Source organism: Necator americanus, chromosome I (assembly GCF_031761385.1).
Source record: "Necator americanus strain Aroian chromosome I, whole genome shotgun sequence".
Taxonomy (NCBI): domain Eukaryota; kingdom Metazoa; phylum Nematoda; class Chromadorea; order Rhabditida; family Ancylostomatidae; genus Necator; species Necator americanus.
Window position 1 is genome coordinate 33,774,955 of NC_087371.1, and position 15,090 is coordinate 33,790,044.

General features: G+C 41.9%; 2 protein-coding genes across 3 annotated transcripts; one reads left to right on the forward strand and one right to left on the reverse strand.

The window, feature by feature from the left end:
• Positions 1-498: 498 nt before the first annotated feature.
• RB195_007715 (uncharacterized protein) lies at positions 499-4,104 on the forward strand (the record flags this gene model as incomplete). 2 transcript variants are annotated; one of them, XM_064181494.1, is made up of 6 exons in its annotated part: positions 499-705; positions 1,754-1,793; positions 1,854-1,899; positions 2,687-2,795; positions 3,801-3,939; positions 3,998-4,104. In XM_064181494.1, the coding sequence occupies 6 exons, from the start codon at positions 499-501 to the stop codon at positions 4,102-4,104; spliced, it is 648 nt and encodes a 215-aa protein (XP_064038277.1). The 2 variants fall into 2 exon arrangements, with proteins under 2 accessions (XP_064038277.1, XP_064038278.1); XM_064181493.1 differs by lacking the exons at positions 499-705; positions 1,754-1,793 and having other exon boundaries at positions 1,865-1,899.
• A 2,258-nt stretch (positions 4,105-6,362) lies between these two features.
• Positions 6,363-13,887, reverse strand: RB195_007716 (uncharacterized protein; the record flags this gene model as incomplete). The annotated part of the gene is made up of 13 exons (XM_064181495.1): positions 6,363-6,488; positions 6,637-6,796; positions 6,892-7,020; positions 7,082-7,234; positions 8,308-8,420; positions 10,615-10,719; positions 10,853-10,936; positions 11,084-11,180; positions 11,234-11,355; positions 13,260-13,459; positions 13,521-13,623; positions 13,680-13,767; positions 13,832-13,887. 13 exons carry the CDS (start codon positions 13,885-13,887, stop codon positions 6,363-6,365), a joined length of 1,536 nt encoding a protein of 511 aa, XP_064038279.1.
• Between the last annotated feature and the right edge of the window lie 1,203 nt (positions 13,888-15,090).

Genomic DNA, 15,090 nt, shown 5'->3' on the forward strand with positions numbered 1-15,090 from the left:
GAAAAGTGCTTACCTCATTTGCTAGATGTGGTAACATTTAATCAGTTAGAAATTTAAAGGCATCACCCCACGAATCTAGGGTGGTAAGGATTTCCGGTGGAGTATTCGTATACGGGATCGTAGATAATGGAGAGGAGGGTGATTCCGTCCATTCCTTCTTAATTGCCGGAAAAAACGGCACAGAAGATACGGCTTCGGGCGTTCCGGCGCGCTGTTTTCCACAAGGAGTTCTATTGGAGCGCGCCAGCGTTGTGCACGCGCCGTATATTCCGGCCCGTTTTTTACGGCAATTAGGAAGAAATGATCGGAATCACCCACCTCCCCATAATCTACCATCCCGTATACGAACACTCCATTTGAAATCCGTAACACCTCAGATTCGTGGGGTGATGCCTTTAAACCACAGAAGTTTATTTGAAAACACTCACATGTGTGCGATGAACAGAACAAGAAGGAATAGAAAACAGAAAATGCAGCAAAATTGGTGGTTTTTGGTTCATGTGGCTGATAAGTTATTCTGAAGCTACAAAATGTGAGAAATCTTCACACGAGATCATTTTCCCAAACCCAAAACGCTACAGTAAACCAACAGTTATCATAGTTTTGGTGAACAACTTCATCAAGAACAGACAAGTCGATCAGAGTTCCCATGGATGGGAGGAGCCCAAGCGGGATGCTTCACCAACTTTTGCTATTCTTAAACAGGTCAGAAATCCTAGAGAAGTGACTTACCCGTGGTCAATGAAACGTTAGGGGGTATGAAGGATAAAGTGTGAAGTGTCCCGCGTTACTCAATCCGCTTGGGACCCGCGCCACCACGTTCACTTCAAATCAGAATCGTTTGAGGTTCACGAACGTGTAACTGGCCTATACAATGACTTGCGGAAGCTACCCGATGATCAAGTCAGTGTTTTTATCCTGCCGGACAAGTCTCCTACCAATTTATCGACCGCGCAGAGATGAAAGGCTTGGTGAGCACTAGGGCGGATTCGAACCTCGGATCAATTGTGCAGATAGCGGAACCTTTGACCGTTGGGGCTTTAGTAATGTATAAACTCCGGTACTACATAGTTAAGAAAACAAAGGAAAAATGCCTTCAAAGCAAAATTATTGCTTGCAAGCTTGAAGCGTAAAAAAGATCAGTAGAGCTCTCATTCCTTCAAAATCCTCGGAATTATTGCGTTGTAGCCAATTTGTCGCTTAGATAATCAAAGCTGAACGAAGGATAAAACAGGAGACTCCTCAAGAATTAAAAAAAAACGTTCTCATTCAAATTATTAGATTGAGGAGTAAGCTTGCCAGGCTTTTTATAGCGCATTGGACTCTCGGGAAGAGAAAAGAATAAGTCCTTAGATAGATAACTGATTTCTTTCCATCTAAAGTCGATCTTCAGAAGGTCCCAAATCCATCTGACAAATGTCAAACCAAACGCAGGTCGAAGTTCCAAATTATTCAAGTATGCCTTTAGTCAGTCCGCTTGGGATGAGCCACCACATTCACTTCGTTTCAGAATCGTTTAAGATTCAGGAATGCGTTTCCAGACTAAACAATGACTTGCGGGTGTCAGACGATATATCAAGTATGGCACTAGTGTGGTTTCGAACCAACGATCAAGTCAAGCAGTCACAGCCGGACCTCTTACCAACTGAGCTACACCCGCCACGCAGATCATTGCAGTTATTAACAAACATTTTAAATGGAACAATGATAACAGACATAGCTAGGATGGAGAATTTGTTTTGAGATCATCCAGTTAAGTAGGGAATATATTTCTAGTGGCCGTGTTCCAGTTGGTTGGTTTTCATCAGCGCTTCACTTCTTTTTCATAACGTATCCTAATACGTGTTGTTAAGGCACTTACATCATGGCCAAAGATGCAGATGAACCGGTGTCTTTCACGTAAGCTATCCTTCTTCTGCTACCGTAATTGCATTAACGGTGAATTACTGTGGCCTGTACAGCTAGTACTTGCGCGAGATGAAGGACACGGACAGTTGCATAAGTGGCTGCGTTCGAAGCGGCGCGGCGAAGCGTAGCGGTTTTGGTCGTGTAAAGATCCTCGCTAACGCCACAAAGCTCTGCAGTTCGCCATGATCACACCTCGACTCCATTCTAATCGTTGTCTCCTTCGCGCCGCCTCGAGCGCAGCCGCTACGCAGCCGTACGTGCTTGACGTAATTTTGACTCTACTACTTAGTCAAGATTCAAGTTATACACTTATAGTAGGGTCAAAACGACATGAAACACGTACGCAATTGCGTACGCGGCTTCTTTCGAGGCGTTTCGGTGGAACGTAGTGGCTAGGAGCGTGGTGAAATCCTTGCTGGCAAAACCCATCGCTGCAGTTGGCGACGGGCCCACCTCGGTTCCAACTGCTGCCTCCACAGCGCTGTTTCGAGCGCGTACGCAAATGCACATCAACTACACTCGTGTTTCATGTCGTATTGACCCGACTATGGCTACAATACAATTACATGTGATACACTGTTTTCTTTGGCGGAAAAATCTTCTCTCCTGTATTCTTCTCAATATTCTTGCAAACATAGGAGGAATAACACGTTAGATTTTGCTGGATCTAAGTAGTTCTAGGGCTCACATTCGTGCTGTACTGAAAATGAACTGCAAATCGGTGTGTGGGTAGCAAGAAGTTGAATGATCGATCAATCAATGATTAGATTTGTTTCAGAGACACAAATGCTGAAACTGCTGCCGGAAATAACAAGGCTACTGGATCTGCGATGATGGATCTAATTAGTGGACTACAGAGAAAACGGGGTGGAGGCTCTTCAAAAGAAGTAGGATTTGTGGTTCTTTTCTTTCAGATGAAACCAAAAAGCACAAACAAATTTTAAAGCACAACAAGACTGAGCTTCATCATGGTCAGTAATGATGTCAGAGCTTATCGGTATCATTCTTGCTAGCAATTGTTTGTAAGGGAAGCCATAAGTCATGGAACTCAGGGATTAGGGAGCAGGGAGCTCGGGGATCAGAGAGATTTTATCACGCTTAATAATTACAAATCTCAAAAAATAAGTCTTTAGTCATTGCAATCGGCAAACTATCCAGTGATAATCAGGGAGTTGAAAGTTTTTTTTTAAATTCTATTTATATATGCGTGGCGCAGTGCAGTGAAAAGGATTGAAATGCGCTGAGATAAGATTTAGCGATTGATTTGTAGTATTCGATGGATGGCAAAGTGCATAACTCAAGTCATTTGCTAAAAACGGCTTGTTAGTACTTGTCACTCCGCATTGCCTCTTTCTTGTCCTTCATCAGCGCCGAACTGCACGAATAGAATGGAAACAGCTTTATTCGCAACCGTACAAAAATAAAAAAGTAATATACATGATTAGAAACATTCATGTATTCTAATATCTATAGTATAGTTGGGTCAAAACGACATGAAGCACGGACCGTTACGTAAGTGACCGCGCTCGGAAGCGGTGCGGTCGAGACAGCGATTGGAATCGAGGTGGGACCATGGCAAACTGCAGAGGTGAGTGGCGGCAGTGAGGGTCCTTACGCGATCCCAACCGCCACGCTCTACCGCTCCGCTTCGAGCGCAGCCGCTTGCGCAAATGTTCGTGCTTCATGTCGTATTGACCCGACTATATGTTCAAAACGACATGAAGCACGTACGCAATTGCGTACGCTGAAATTTACGACAGTCCCACCTCGGTTCCAACCGCTGCCTCCACCGCGCAGTTTCGAGCGCGTACGCAAATGCACTGCCACTGCACTCGTGATTCATGTCGTTCTGACCCGACTCTACATTCGCGTGGTACATTAAGATAGTTTAGTCGAGTGGCTCAACTGGTGACGAGAAGAAAAAGAAAAAGAGAAAGAAGAAGAATGTAAAACGAAAAAGAAGAAAGGATCGTTATGAATCGCAAAACTTTCTTTTGCGTATTGAAGGCACACTTTGCTGCGCATCATTAGGCATGCTTTTTTTTTCTTGAAAAAAACCTACCACTACAACTTCCCATTTCACTTACAGTGGTTGCTCTGATCTTCATTATTGCAATTTTCATCGTGTTTCTCATTTGTGGAATTTGGAGCAAGTTTGATTTCACCGCTACCACAGACTCGGTGAAAGATGTGTGACGATTTTGTGTTGAGTGTGTCTAATAAAGACGTTTTTGTTTAACGTACGCAGGTCCTAATAAAAGTGTGAAGAGGTATTCGTAAAATGTTGTTTGATAATGAGAACTCAATAAGGCTACCACAGAAATCAAGATTGTAGAGGAAAAATGACAATTTTCTTCCTCTGAGGAAGTGCATGGCTTGCAAACGTTTTTTTTTACTCTCCGTCCGTGTTCTTAGCGCCGGCAGGTTCACAGAATCTGGATCGCAAGTGCACACGCATCTACGACAACCACTGGAATGAGTAACAAGGACACTTTCTACGAAGTCCATTACTGTTTAAGTTGTCCAGCGACCAACTGGTCTTTGTTAGTATCGAAGCGGTGATGGGACCCGAATTACAATCCAGGGTGATAGGAAGGTTGCACTATCCCGCGATGCACACGGATAACAGTCAATGTCTCATTGACTTATGTGAACGAATGGGCCTCGTCATAGCAGTGCACAAATTGTGTTTTGGAAAAACTCATCAAAGATAACTGTTTCTTGTCACCTTTGTATTTACTTATGGAGAACTGTATTAAGAACTGTAGTTTCCAGAATATTACAAATTAAGAAGTATTTCAAAGGCGGGTGTAGTGCAGTCGGTAAGAGGTCCTGCTCTTTACACGATCGATCGGATGTTCGAATCCGCTCTGATGCTCACCAAACACGTCACCTCGATAAATTCGTACCAGACTTGTCCGGCAGGTTAAATACCCTGACTTTACACATCGGCTAGCCCTCTCAAGTCATTGTATAGACCAGTTACACGTTCGCACACTTAAACAATTTTGAATTGAAGTGAACGTAGTGGTGCATCCAAGGGGTATTGATTAACTCTAGACACTTTGTCCACACTTTAAAAAGAATTTCAGGACCATAGAAGTATGTATTGCGGTTGGAGCATTATAGAGTGCAGGTAGGAGCTGCTATTATCATAGAAATGTAGCGGAATACCTGCTACACTACACTATCTTCCGCATAATCTACGTTTATTCCACTCATCCATTCCGCAGTCGTCTCGAAACAGTAAAAAAGTACAGGGAGTTCGTAATGTCATAGTGGATTTTTGACCGCTCACACGAAAGCAACAAAACAAGGCAGGAATGTGAAATCTTCACCAAATAAATGGGAAATCCTCAAACTTTCCGTTATGTGATAAGCAGAAGATCATTACTCGCCTATGCCAGTGGAGATGTAGACGGTGCAGAGCGACGTCGAGTGTGTTCTGTGGCTTGTTAAGTTCGAATCCATCAGCAGTGTGTTAGCATGATGGAGCGCCTCCACTCTAGGCCAACATTTTTCGTGAGTTCCTGTTTATAACATTTCTCAGCGGTGGATGAACGGGGGTTCTGTCAACTCATAGCCACCACAATCTCCAGATCCGACGTTCTCAGACTTTTACTTGTGGGGATATGTGAACAACATGTGTACAGTGAACATATCAACGACATTAAAGGCATCACCCCACGAATCTGAGGTGGTACAGATTTCAGGTGGAGTATTCGTATACGGGACGGGAGACTATGGAGAGGGGGGTGATTCCGTCCATTTCTCCCTAATTACCGTAAAAAACGGCCCGGAAGATGCGGCGCGCGTACAAGGCTGGCGCGCTCCAGTCGAACTCCCTGTAGAAAATAGTGCGCCAGAACGCATAAAGCAGTATCTTTCCGGCTTTCTTTTTATGGCAATTAGGAAGAAATGGACGGAACCACCCCCTCTCCATAGTCTCCCATCCCGTATACGAATACTCCACCTGAAATCCGTACCACATCAGATTCGTGGGGTGATGCCTTTAACCATTGAAAACAGAGAATCACAGATACTGTTCATTCTGTTACACCAGACATCCTTATTCGTGTATGTGAAAAACTTGAGTATCGTTTTGATGTATGTGAGCAAGAAATGGAGCCATGTCGAAGACTGCACTGAATAGATAAGAAATCTGAAGAGCTTTCCTTCTATTTGGTGAAGACTTCACCCTTCTATCTTGTTTCATTGCTCTTCTGTGCCCGATCAAAAGTGCACCATGACTTCACTTTGCATTTCAAAAACGCTGTCCACACATAAGGTTGCTCTTGCGTACGTCCCAATCACTAATTCGACATTGATTAAGGGTAAATATTTCAAAAACAAAACACATTTCCAAATTTTTATAGCGTAACATAAGTTGGCTAAAATAACACAATTGTATTGGATTATGTCGAGTCTTTCGATTTATGTTATCTATCATGTTGTCATTTTCCTTCTTCTTCTTCTTCATTTTCTTCTTTACTCTCTTTTTGTTCTCTCATGCGTGTAGCTACTGCAGCTACCACGGCCGCACCAATTCCACTTCCATCCTCAGATAACATTAACTTGTACTGAAAATTGAATTTTCACAAGACACTGAAGTGTTGACGTGTTTACGAACATTGAGACTTCAGAAATACTGAAATTATTACTAATTATTTATCATTGTATTGATGAATTTATTATTATTTATTATTAGTTAACGAACAAATGACATACTCGCAGATTCTCATCAATAAGCTCCGCTATCTTGTCATCAAGTAGTTTCGGGAAAATAGGATGATAACGGTACACGGAACCATCCATTCCTACAGTTACAAGAGGTCGCTGCATTCTGTTTATGAGGGTTGCAATACATGCAGCCAAAAGGTGTGCAGATCTAAAAGCTGTTCTTTTTTTTTGTGCAATGTTGAAGTTCTTTCGAACAAACGATTATATGTTGTAAATATAAACCCATATCAAATATTCCTCAACCTAGAACTTATCATACTGCACACATAAGCGACATTTGCACAATCGGCACGACTTAAATTCTTCACTCCAAGTTCAGATAGTATCTGATGAGTGCATTGAAAAGTTTTCTCATCTTCTCCAACAAGATCGCTTAACAGAAAAGATGAGCACGAACGTAAAAATAGTTTTACTAAATTCCACTGAGAATTACCTTTCAATATCAGACACATATCTCGTCTTAAAACATCCTTTTCTTGAAATTGCCTCCAAATCTCCTCCAAAAATGAGGCCTTCCTTTGCTATTGATTCCAGAACCACTCGGACCAACTCTCCCATATACATTCCAGCAATCATTTTCTCAAAACTGAACATCACTCTTGTACGCCAATTTTAATAAAGTCACTTCTACAGTGGATACGAAGAAATCAAGGAATATATCAAGGATTTGTGCTATAGCGTTTCAGCCTGTTTTCCGTTTTCTGCAAGTAATGACTTGAATAAGACACTCAACTAGTTTTGAAAGTAAAGAAAAATTAAAAAGTCATCATGAATTTATATTAATAGATGTCAAGTAGTGCGAAAGGATGAGCGCAGTAGAATCAGGGAATCAGGGTTGAATTGTAGAATCAGGGTCATAAAAACATATACCAAGACATTTGGTTGCACTTATTATTATTTCCAATCAACCATCGACCTCACCATATATCTCTCGTAGAAAACGATGAGTACCCTCAGAAAAAAAAATGGAGCGAGTATCATTTTCGCTACAGGTAAGCAAAACGCGGGTTGATTTCTTTCACTGCAGAAGATTTCCAGTGCTCGCGGATCCACATATCATTACAAAAAAGAGAATGTTGTCACTGAAGTGAAGGTAATGGAGAAAATCGTCGATCGCAACGCAATCTCGTCAAGTTACGATGATGTTTAGGAGTGTTGTCCTGATCCTGACAGGCGTTCCTTTCCACACAATTCACCAAATGACGTTTAAAGATAAAGGATGAGGTTTCTGACGTTATCCAGCCCGCTTGGGATGTGCCAACGCCTTTACTATTATTCGGGACCGGAATTTTGACGATTTTGAACGCATGTCTATAATATAGTGAGCTCCCTGTACCAGACGATGTATCACGTCACCGTTCTTATCTACCATGCCGGGTCTGTTGACAACTTATCAACCCATACGGGGTTGAATGCTCAACTGAGTCCAAGGCAATCCTTTGATAGTGCAGTCGCAGTCGAACCTCTTACCGACTGCGCTACACCCGGTCCTAAAAGTTGCGATATTTTGGAAATTTGTAGTATATTTACTTGAAGTTTTGTGTTAAAATGCTTCATAGAAGAAGTAATCGTAGTTCATTTTGGCTCTCCAGTCGAGTGTTCGGAGAAGCTCCGAAAAACGCAGGAGGTATCTATGTGTCAAAAAAGAAGAATACTTGCATTTGTTTTCCAGGATTTATTGTGCCGAGATCCACTTGCTTGTCGAATTTTGTGTAAATAAATCTCAAAGCACCGTCATCACCAAATGCACCCCATTCTGTATTTATAATGATCTGGAAAAAAAATATTCGAAATATTTCAAAATTAACAAGACTAGGAAGAGTAACGAATGTTCATGAATACACTCCGAGCATAGAGTAAATACTTTGATGATGAAGATAACTTTTGTAGTCATTTTTTTTTAGGTCGGACAACAAAGGAAGAAAAATAAACACAGGTTTGAATTTGTTGATCAGAAAACCGTTGTCAGCGCTGGGTGATTAAAGGCATCACCCCACGAATCTGAGGTGGTGCAGATTTCAGGTGGAGTATTCGTATACGGGATGGGAGACTACGGAGAGGGAGGTGATTCCGTCCATTTCTTGCTAATTGCTGTAAAAAACGGCCCGGAAGATGCGGCGCCGCACAAGACTGGCGCGCTCCAATCGAACCTCTTGTACAAAATGGTGCGCCAAAACGAATGAAGCCGTATCTTCCGGGCCGTTTTTTGCGGCAATTATGAAGAAATGGACGGAATCACCCCCCTCTCCGTAGTCTCCCATCCCATATACGAATACTCCACCTGAAATCTGCACCACCTCAGATTCGTGGGGTGATGCCTTTAAGGTGTGGACGTATCGTATGTGAGAGCATTTGCCAATAGCTACGATCAATGCAGCACTAAGATACCAGCTTCTCCACCGTCTCATCACCATTCCCATTGGAAAGGGAGTATGGTGAGGGGGCGGTGGAGAAGCTATAAACAGCTAGAGACTAAGACAAAGATACCGTATCGCTGAGACTATTCACGACTGCATTAGAGTAGATAATGAAATCCCTTGTTTAGGAAGAAAAGGGCATAGGTGTTCGTGGAGGATTTGCCCCAAATCATCGTTTCGGAGAAGTGACAGTGAAACCGAAATGAAGCCCAAAGAATTAAACGAAGAAAGGAAGGGATTAGGATTGCGAATAAAAAACGAGTGAACACAGTTCATAAGGAAAGCCTAATACAAGGACAAAGTCCAACTACAAGGGTCTCAAATCGTAGAAACTTTGTCGTACGTGTCGTTCCGTGAATGATGAGAAGTAAATAAAAGGATGAGAGCAGTTTGGATGGCATTCACCTCACCCATCTGGGAAGCGCAAGAATCTGGTAGTCATTAACTTTCCGTTTACATCTATTCGACTTGACAGCTCTTCCAGCGCTCTTTTATGCAGCGAAGACGTGTGCAGATACCGCTGCCATGGATAAGAAGCAGCATACTACTCGCCCAACTCTTGAGAGACGTCTTCTAAACATTAATCGACTTACACAACACTTAGCAGGTATTCGCAGGAAGCAGTAAGAGAAATGTTTTGTCTTCGCGATTCAGCAGAACTTGCAGGTATATCGAAAGCCAAGCGTACATAAACTGGACATATCTTGAGTGATAGATGAACGTTAGAGTGAATTTCAAGAGATGCTGAACGCCCTCGAGAGAGAGAGGGAGAGAGACTGTCAACGAAGTGAGACAGTGTCCACTTCTGGAAAGCCACGACCGTTAACCACGTCTTTTTCGGCGGATTTTGAGCTTGATCACTCACTCATATTTGTGAGCTTCACCCTTAACTCTATTATTCGTAGTGATATTTCAATATCGTAATTTTTGTTGTTACTTTCTTTGACCGCGTGCCCAAAGAGCATGTCAACCCTACCATGACATGATTTCGACATTCGGCACTTTTTTTTTTCATAGATTCTTCTACTCTTTCTAGACACAGAAGAGAAAACAATGATGTGATAGGTTCTTCACATTGGCTCCCGTTTCTGTAATTAACGGTAGTCTAATTTCTGTAAAGCGTTTCGATAGCATTACCCTTTGAGAGACAACTTCAGCCTGTCGTTTGACTTACATCTGATAAGCTGACTGGGTTTAGTTCCTTGGACCCGATCATGCGCAGTTACGCAGTTTGCGATGGAATTTTATCTCGTTCTATCTGCTGGATTCTCTTTGTTTTCGTTGCAGTAATCACGAATCACGTTCTGCTGCCACAGCAAAGCTGCGCAAAAGCATTGGACCGCGGTAACGAATAAGGAAAAACCGTAAACCAGTTCTCAGGTGGAATGGGTGAGGTAACATCCAAGTCGCGATATGATCAGTTCAAGCGTGCGATAGTTGAGTGACATTAGAAATTTTTTTTTTATTACCGTCAATTACGAAGTAATAATTTACTAAAATGATTCTAAGAATTCACACATTCTCAATTGTCAAAACGATAAAAAGAAACCTCGTCAGGAAATCCATCGTCAGCCAGTTCTGCTTGAAGTTTTGGAGCCTTATCAAGCTGTTCCATATAGCAAGCGTTCGTACCGTTCCCAACAATCACTCCTATCTAAATTAAACTATGAGTATTTTCATCTATATTTTAAAGATGACTTATCCTTTAATCTCCACACTATCGTCTTTTTCTAAAGATACATCAGCTAATTGCAGTTAATCGAGAATCTTTGATATTGATGTTTGACCTGACATGTGTTTTCTTTGAATGCGCAAGCCATTAATGTTCCCACAGTGTCATTGAGGAGAGCCACAAAATCTATACAGATGTCCTGTAAAGAGAAGCATTTTCGTTAGGGAACACAAGTAAAAACAAGCAGATACATGAAAGATTTATGAGCAGAAAATGAAGTCAAACCGTAATTGATATACTAGACGTAAAGAATGTTAACGCTAGGCAACCAATACGTGTAACCTACGTTCCGTCTATTGCATGCATCTTTTAACATTGCACAAATATCAACTCCCTCGCAACCTGTTAGATTAAATCCTTTCGTCCAGGTAATTAGTCTACCACTGAAAAAGTTTCTGATTTATTGACATCGTTGGTTAATCACATGATAACGCACCTTGTCAAACCTTGTTGTCTACAGGGAAATGAAAATGTGAAGCCGAGAGGAAGCTTTTTTGTGGAGGGAACCCCCTGCTCTTCCACAAATTTCGCAATACATTCGGCAATATGACTGAATAACTGAAATGTTTACAGAATTTTTCGATTCAATTAGACATTATCGTCGATGTGAAGAGAAAGTTCCAACAAAATGCCATAATATTAAAATAGTCTTGGGGATCACAAAAATTCAGGTCGAGGAATGAGATAAAAAGCAATAAAAGAGACAGGAAATGGAAAGTTAACAGCTAGTGCATTTTCGTTTGGTTGATGACATCGTCTCCTGACATTAACCATCAAACAAACGTAAGAGATCGATACTCTGTACAGAAGCAATTTCAGAGAGAGCATGCCTCTGACATGTTTCGTACCTCATAAGATGATGAGGGCCGAAAATAGACAATGTGATGGGCGGGGTATAAGACAAACGCAGCGCAATGCTCTGCTGACGCTATTAACTGCTGCGCAGCGCAATTAACGATCGCCGTTGCCAGTCGTTTCCGCCAAGGATAAGTTGTCACGGATGCTGCTACCTAACGATACGCATCCGGCACCACGCTTATGCTCGTAATCTGCACGCCGATCTTTACGTTTTTCTTCCAGTAGCTTATTCTCAGCCTATTGTTTTTCCTCACTGTTTCAGAGACCACGGGTAAGTCACTTCTCTAGGATTTCTGACCCGTTCAAAAATAACACCAGAAACGCCAGAAACTTTATCCTTTAACTTTTATTCAGAAAAGCACTTGTGAAATGGTCTTGTCGCAATTAATTCTTTGTCGAGACACCTACGAAAGCGTCTGAGAGAGCAGGCATACGCGCTGTGTCTGGCAGCGAACGGACAATCCGCTCACTTTTGCTCGTATCCCTGTCACGCAAGTTGTTAGGTGCCCTGCAGGAGGTCGCTGCACAATACCATCTTCCATGCCGTTTTTCTGGATAATTATGGAGAATTGACATCTTTCACCATATTTCCTCGTAGGGGATACCTCAATTTGACAGAAACCACTCGAGACGAACAACCTGACTTTCGCCCCTGTCAATCAACGATTGACCATGTTTTTATGGTGAGAAGTGTGGTCGAAGTATGGCAGCGGTATTTCGAACCTCAACGGTTATCTTTTCCAAACCTCGAAGCCGTTTTTGACTTCCCTTCTTGAGGACGTCTACTCATCGCTCTTCGCGCCTATGGAATCGAAGGAAAATTTGTACGCTTAATTAAAGACATGGAAAGAAGAACAGCTGCTGCGGTTCGGGCAGCAGCCGGATGTACTGCACCGTTCGAACTTGAAAATGGAATGATACAAGTGGCCGTGCCGGGACCCTTTCTGTTCCACTTTGATGACGGCAAAGTGGGACAGAAAGGGTCGCGGCACGGCCACTTGTATCTCTTCATGACATACTGCGAAAAAAGGGAGCAATGTCCCGCTGATGTCGTTTTAGCACCGTCACCATTGTTACATTGTTGTTATTGCGAGTCTGTTATCTCCTATCAATTCATCCACTCATGATTATGTACAGATCGAAGACTTAGGCAGTAACGTTGACGGAAAAAGCTTGAATTCATGGAGAGAAAGCTGCCTAGACGACTGTTTGGCTACTTTTGGCCGATAGTGTGTCACAGCAAAGAACTTTATTCAGAAGTTAATATGGGGTACCGACGGAACATAAAAGTCTTGCCTGCCCTTCTGTAGTGGTCACAAAAAGCTGTCTTTACTTCTTTGGTCACGTTACGAGGAGATTTTCTGGTCGTTTTACCCAACTTCTCCTTTAGGTGGTCCCAGACTCAAACTGGAAAAGGTCTGGCGTATAAGGTCATATAAGAAAGTTCTGGACAGAGGTGGTAGGGAAAGGTCTGGCGTTAACGCGCAGTTCAGCTAAGGGGTAAAATTTCGCAGACTATGGAATACCGACAGAAAGATGGACTCTATGCTAGCTCTACCTGAAAAGGAGGGACTCGGATGTGTCAACTAAGTAAAGCAACTAACAATATATCCATCTCCGTTCATCATCTTCTCTGATACATGGTATATCTTTCCGGTCATTTCGGCCTCTCTCCCATTAAGCTTTATATAGAGTATACGGAAATGTGTGCCGCCGAGATCCAATGCAAGAAATTCGCCACTTTCTTCACCGTTCGGTACTGCACGTACGTAGGTGGGTAGCATCTTCAGAACCGATTTGTCACCTAAATCATCGGAACACAACGATTAATATTTGAAAACATTCCAATGTTCCCAACAGCGCACCGGATTCTTTTGATAGTCCTTCGTCCATACATTTCTCTAATGCTGCCATTACTTGTTCAAGTCTTTCATTGTTGATAACAAAACAGCGGCACACCTTCTCTATCTGCAACCCTTTTCTATTCTAAACCGTCACATAAAGGATTAATATAACAATGTTACCCTTTTTCTATTCGAAGCTAACTCAGGGGTATCTGAGGCAAACAATGAAGTGATCGAGTTTAGCACGTCGGTAAAGATGCCAACAGTCCTGTAATACGAGTGAGAGCAGATTTTTATTTATTTAAATATGAAAAAAAGTGAAGAACAATTACCCTGGAGCGTCGGTTTCACTCTTGCTTGGCTGGTGACTTTTTCTCTTCGCACTCATGCGATGAACACAACCAGCTAAGTGTACGCTTCTTACAAAATGAGCTACCCATCAACCCGTAGATGATGATCAAGCAGGAGAATCTGCGCTTCATTATTTTCGGGTATCTGTATCAGTTCTATTACTTAATGTCGATAATGGTAATTTCATATTGTTAATAATGGTTGTTATTATAACCAGGAATCGGTTAAAATTAGTTAGTAGATCAACGGATTGATGATAATAAAGGATGAAGGATGTGGTGATCAATGCTTGTAGTAAATCAATCATTTTGGAATACGCCACCACTTTCGCTTCATTTCAGAATTGTTTGAGGGGTTTATGAACGTATAATTAGCCTACACAATAACTTGCGTGGACTAAGCGATGTGTCGAGTAAGGTTTTTATCCTCCCAGTCAAGTGTGGCACCAATTTATCTACCCCGGAAGGATGAAAACGCCTTGTTAGCAGGTGGGGCGGATTTGAAATCCAGTCCAAACATCTATTTATACCGTCTTTGTTCGAAATGACACGAATGAACTGCTTTATTCTTGAACTGAGACTATTTCTTCTCTGGGAAAAATTGATCTAAGACTCTAGAAAGCATTCAACTCCAATTAAGAATCATAGAGGTTGATGAACAGAGTGCATGTTACGCACTACATGGTCAGTACACTTCCAGAATTCACCCAATGTATCAAATCAACATTTTTAACCCCCCCCCCCCTTCGATTCTTCTAGGCCAGTTTGGTAGCAATTTCTCCGCTTCGAACAGAAGCGTTGAGTATCCATGAGCGATGTCGACCACCAAACGCACAGACGTAGCGTTGACCTACTTATCCATGCGCTAAACCTTTACGCCTATAAAACTAACATAATTTCACAGCTTTATTCGCAATAAATCATTCATCCTAAAGGATCGACAGCTGTGAATCTATGGTCCCTAATTAATGTATAGTTCTATTCATAGAATTAAAATAGATTATATCACATGTTGGTACAAATTCACGTAAACGCCCACGCTACAAGGTGAGTGACCTGCATCACAACAATCGGTTATCTACAATGTTTCACAATGTTACATACGAAATGAATTGAATTGCCTAAAAGACAATAATAAGGTGCATGTTACAGCACGTAGCACTATATAACAGATTTTAGTTATGCTCATATTAGAATGCTAATTTCTTCAACAAAATGAAAAAAAAATTAAAGTTGGAAGA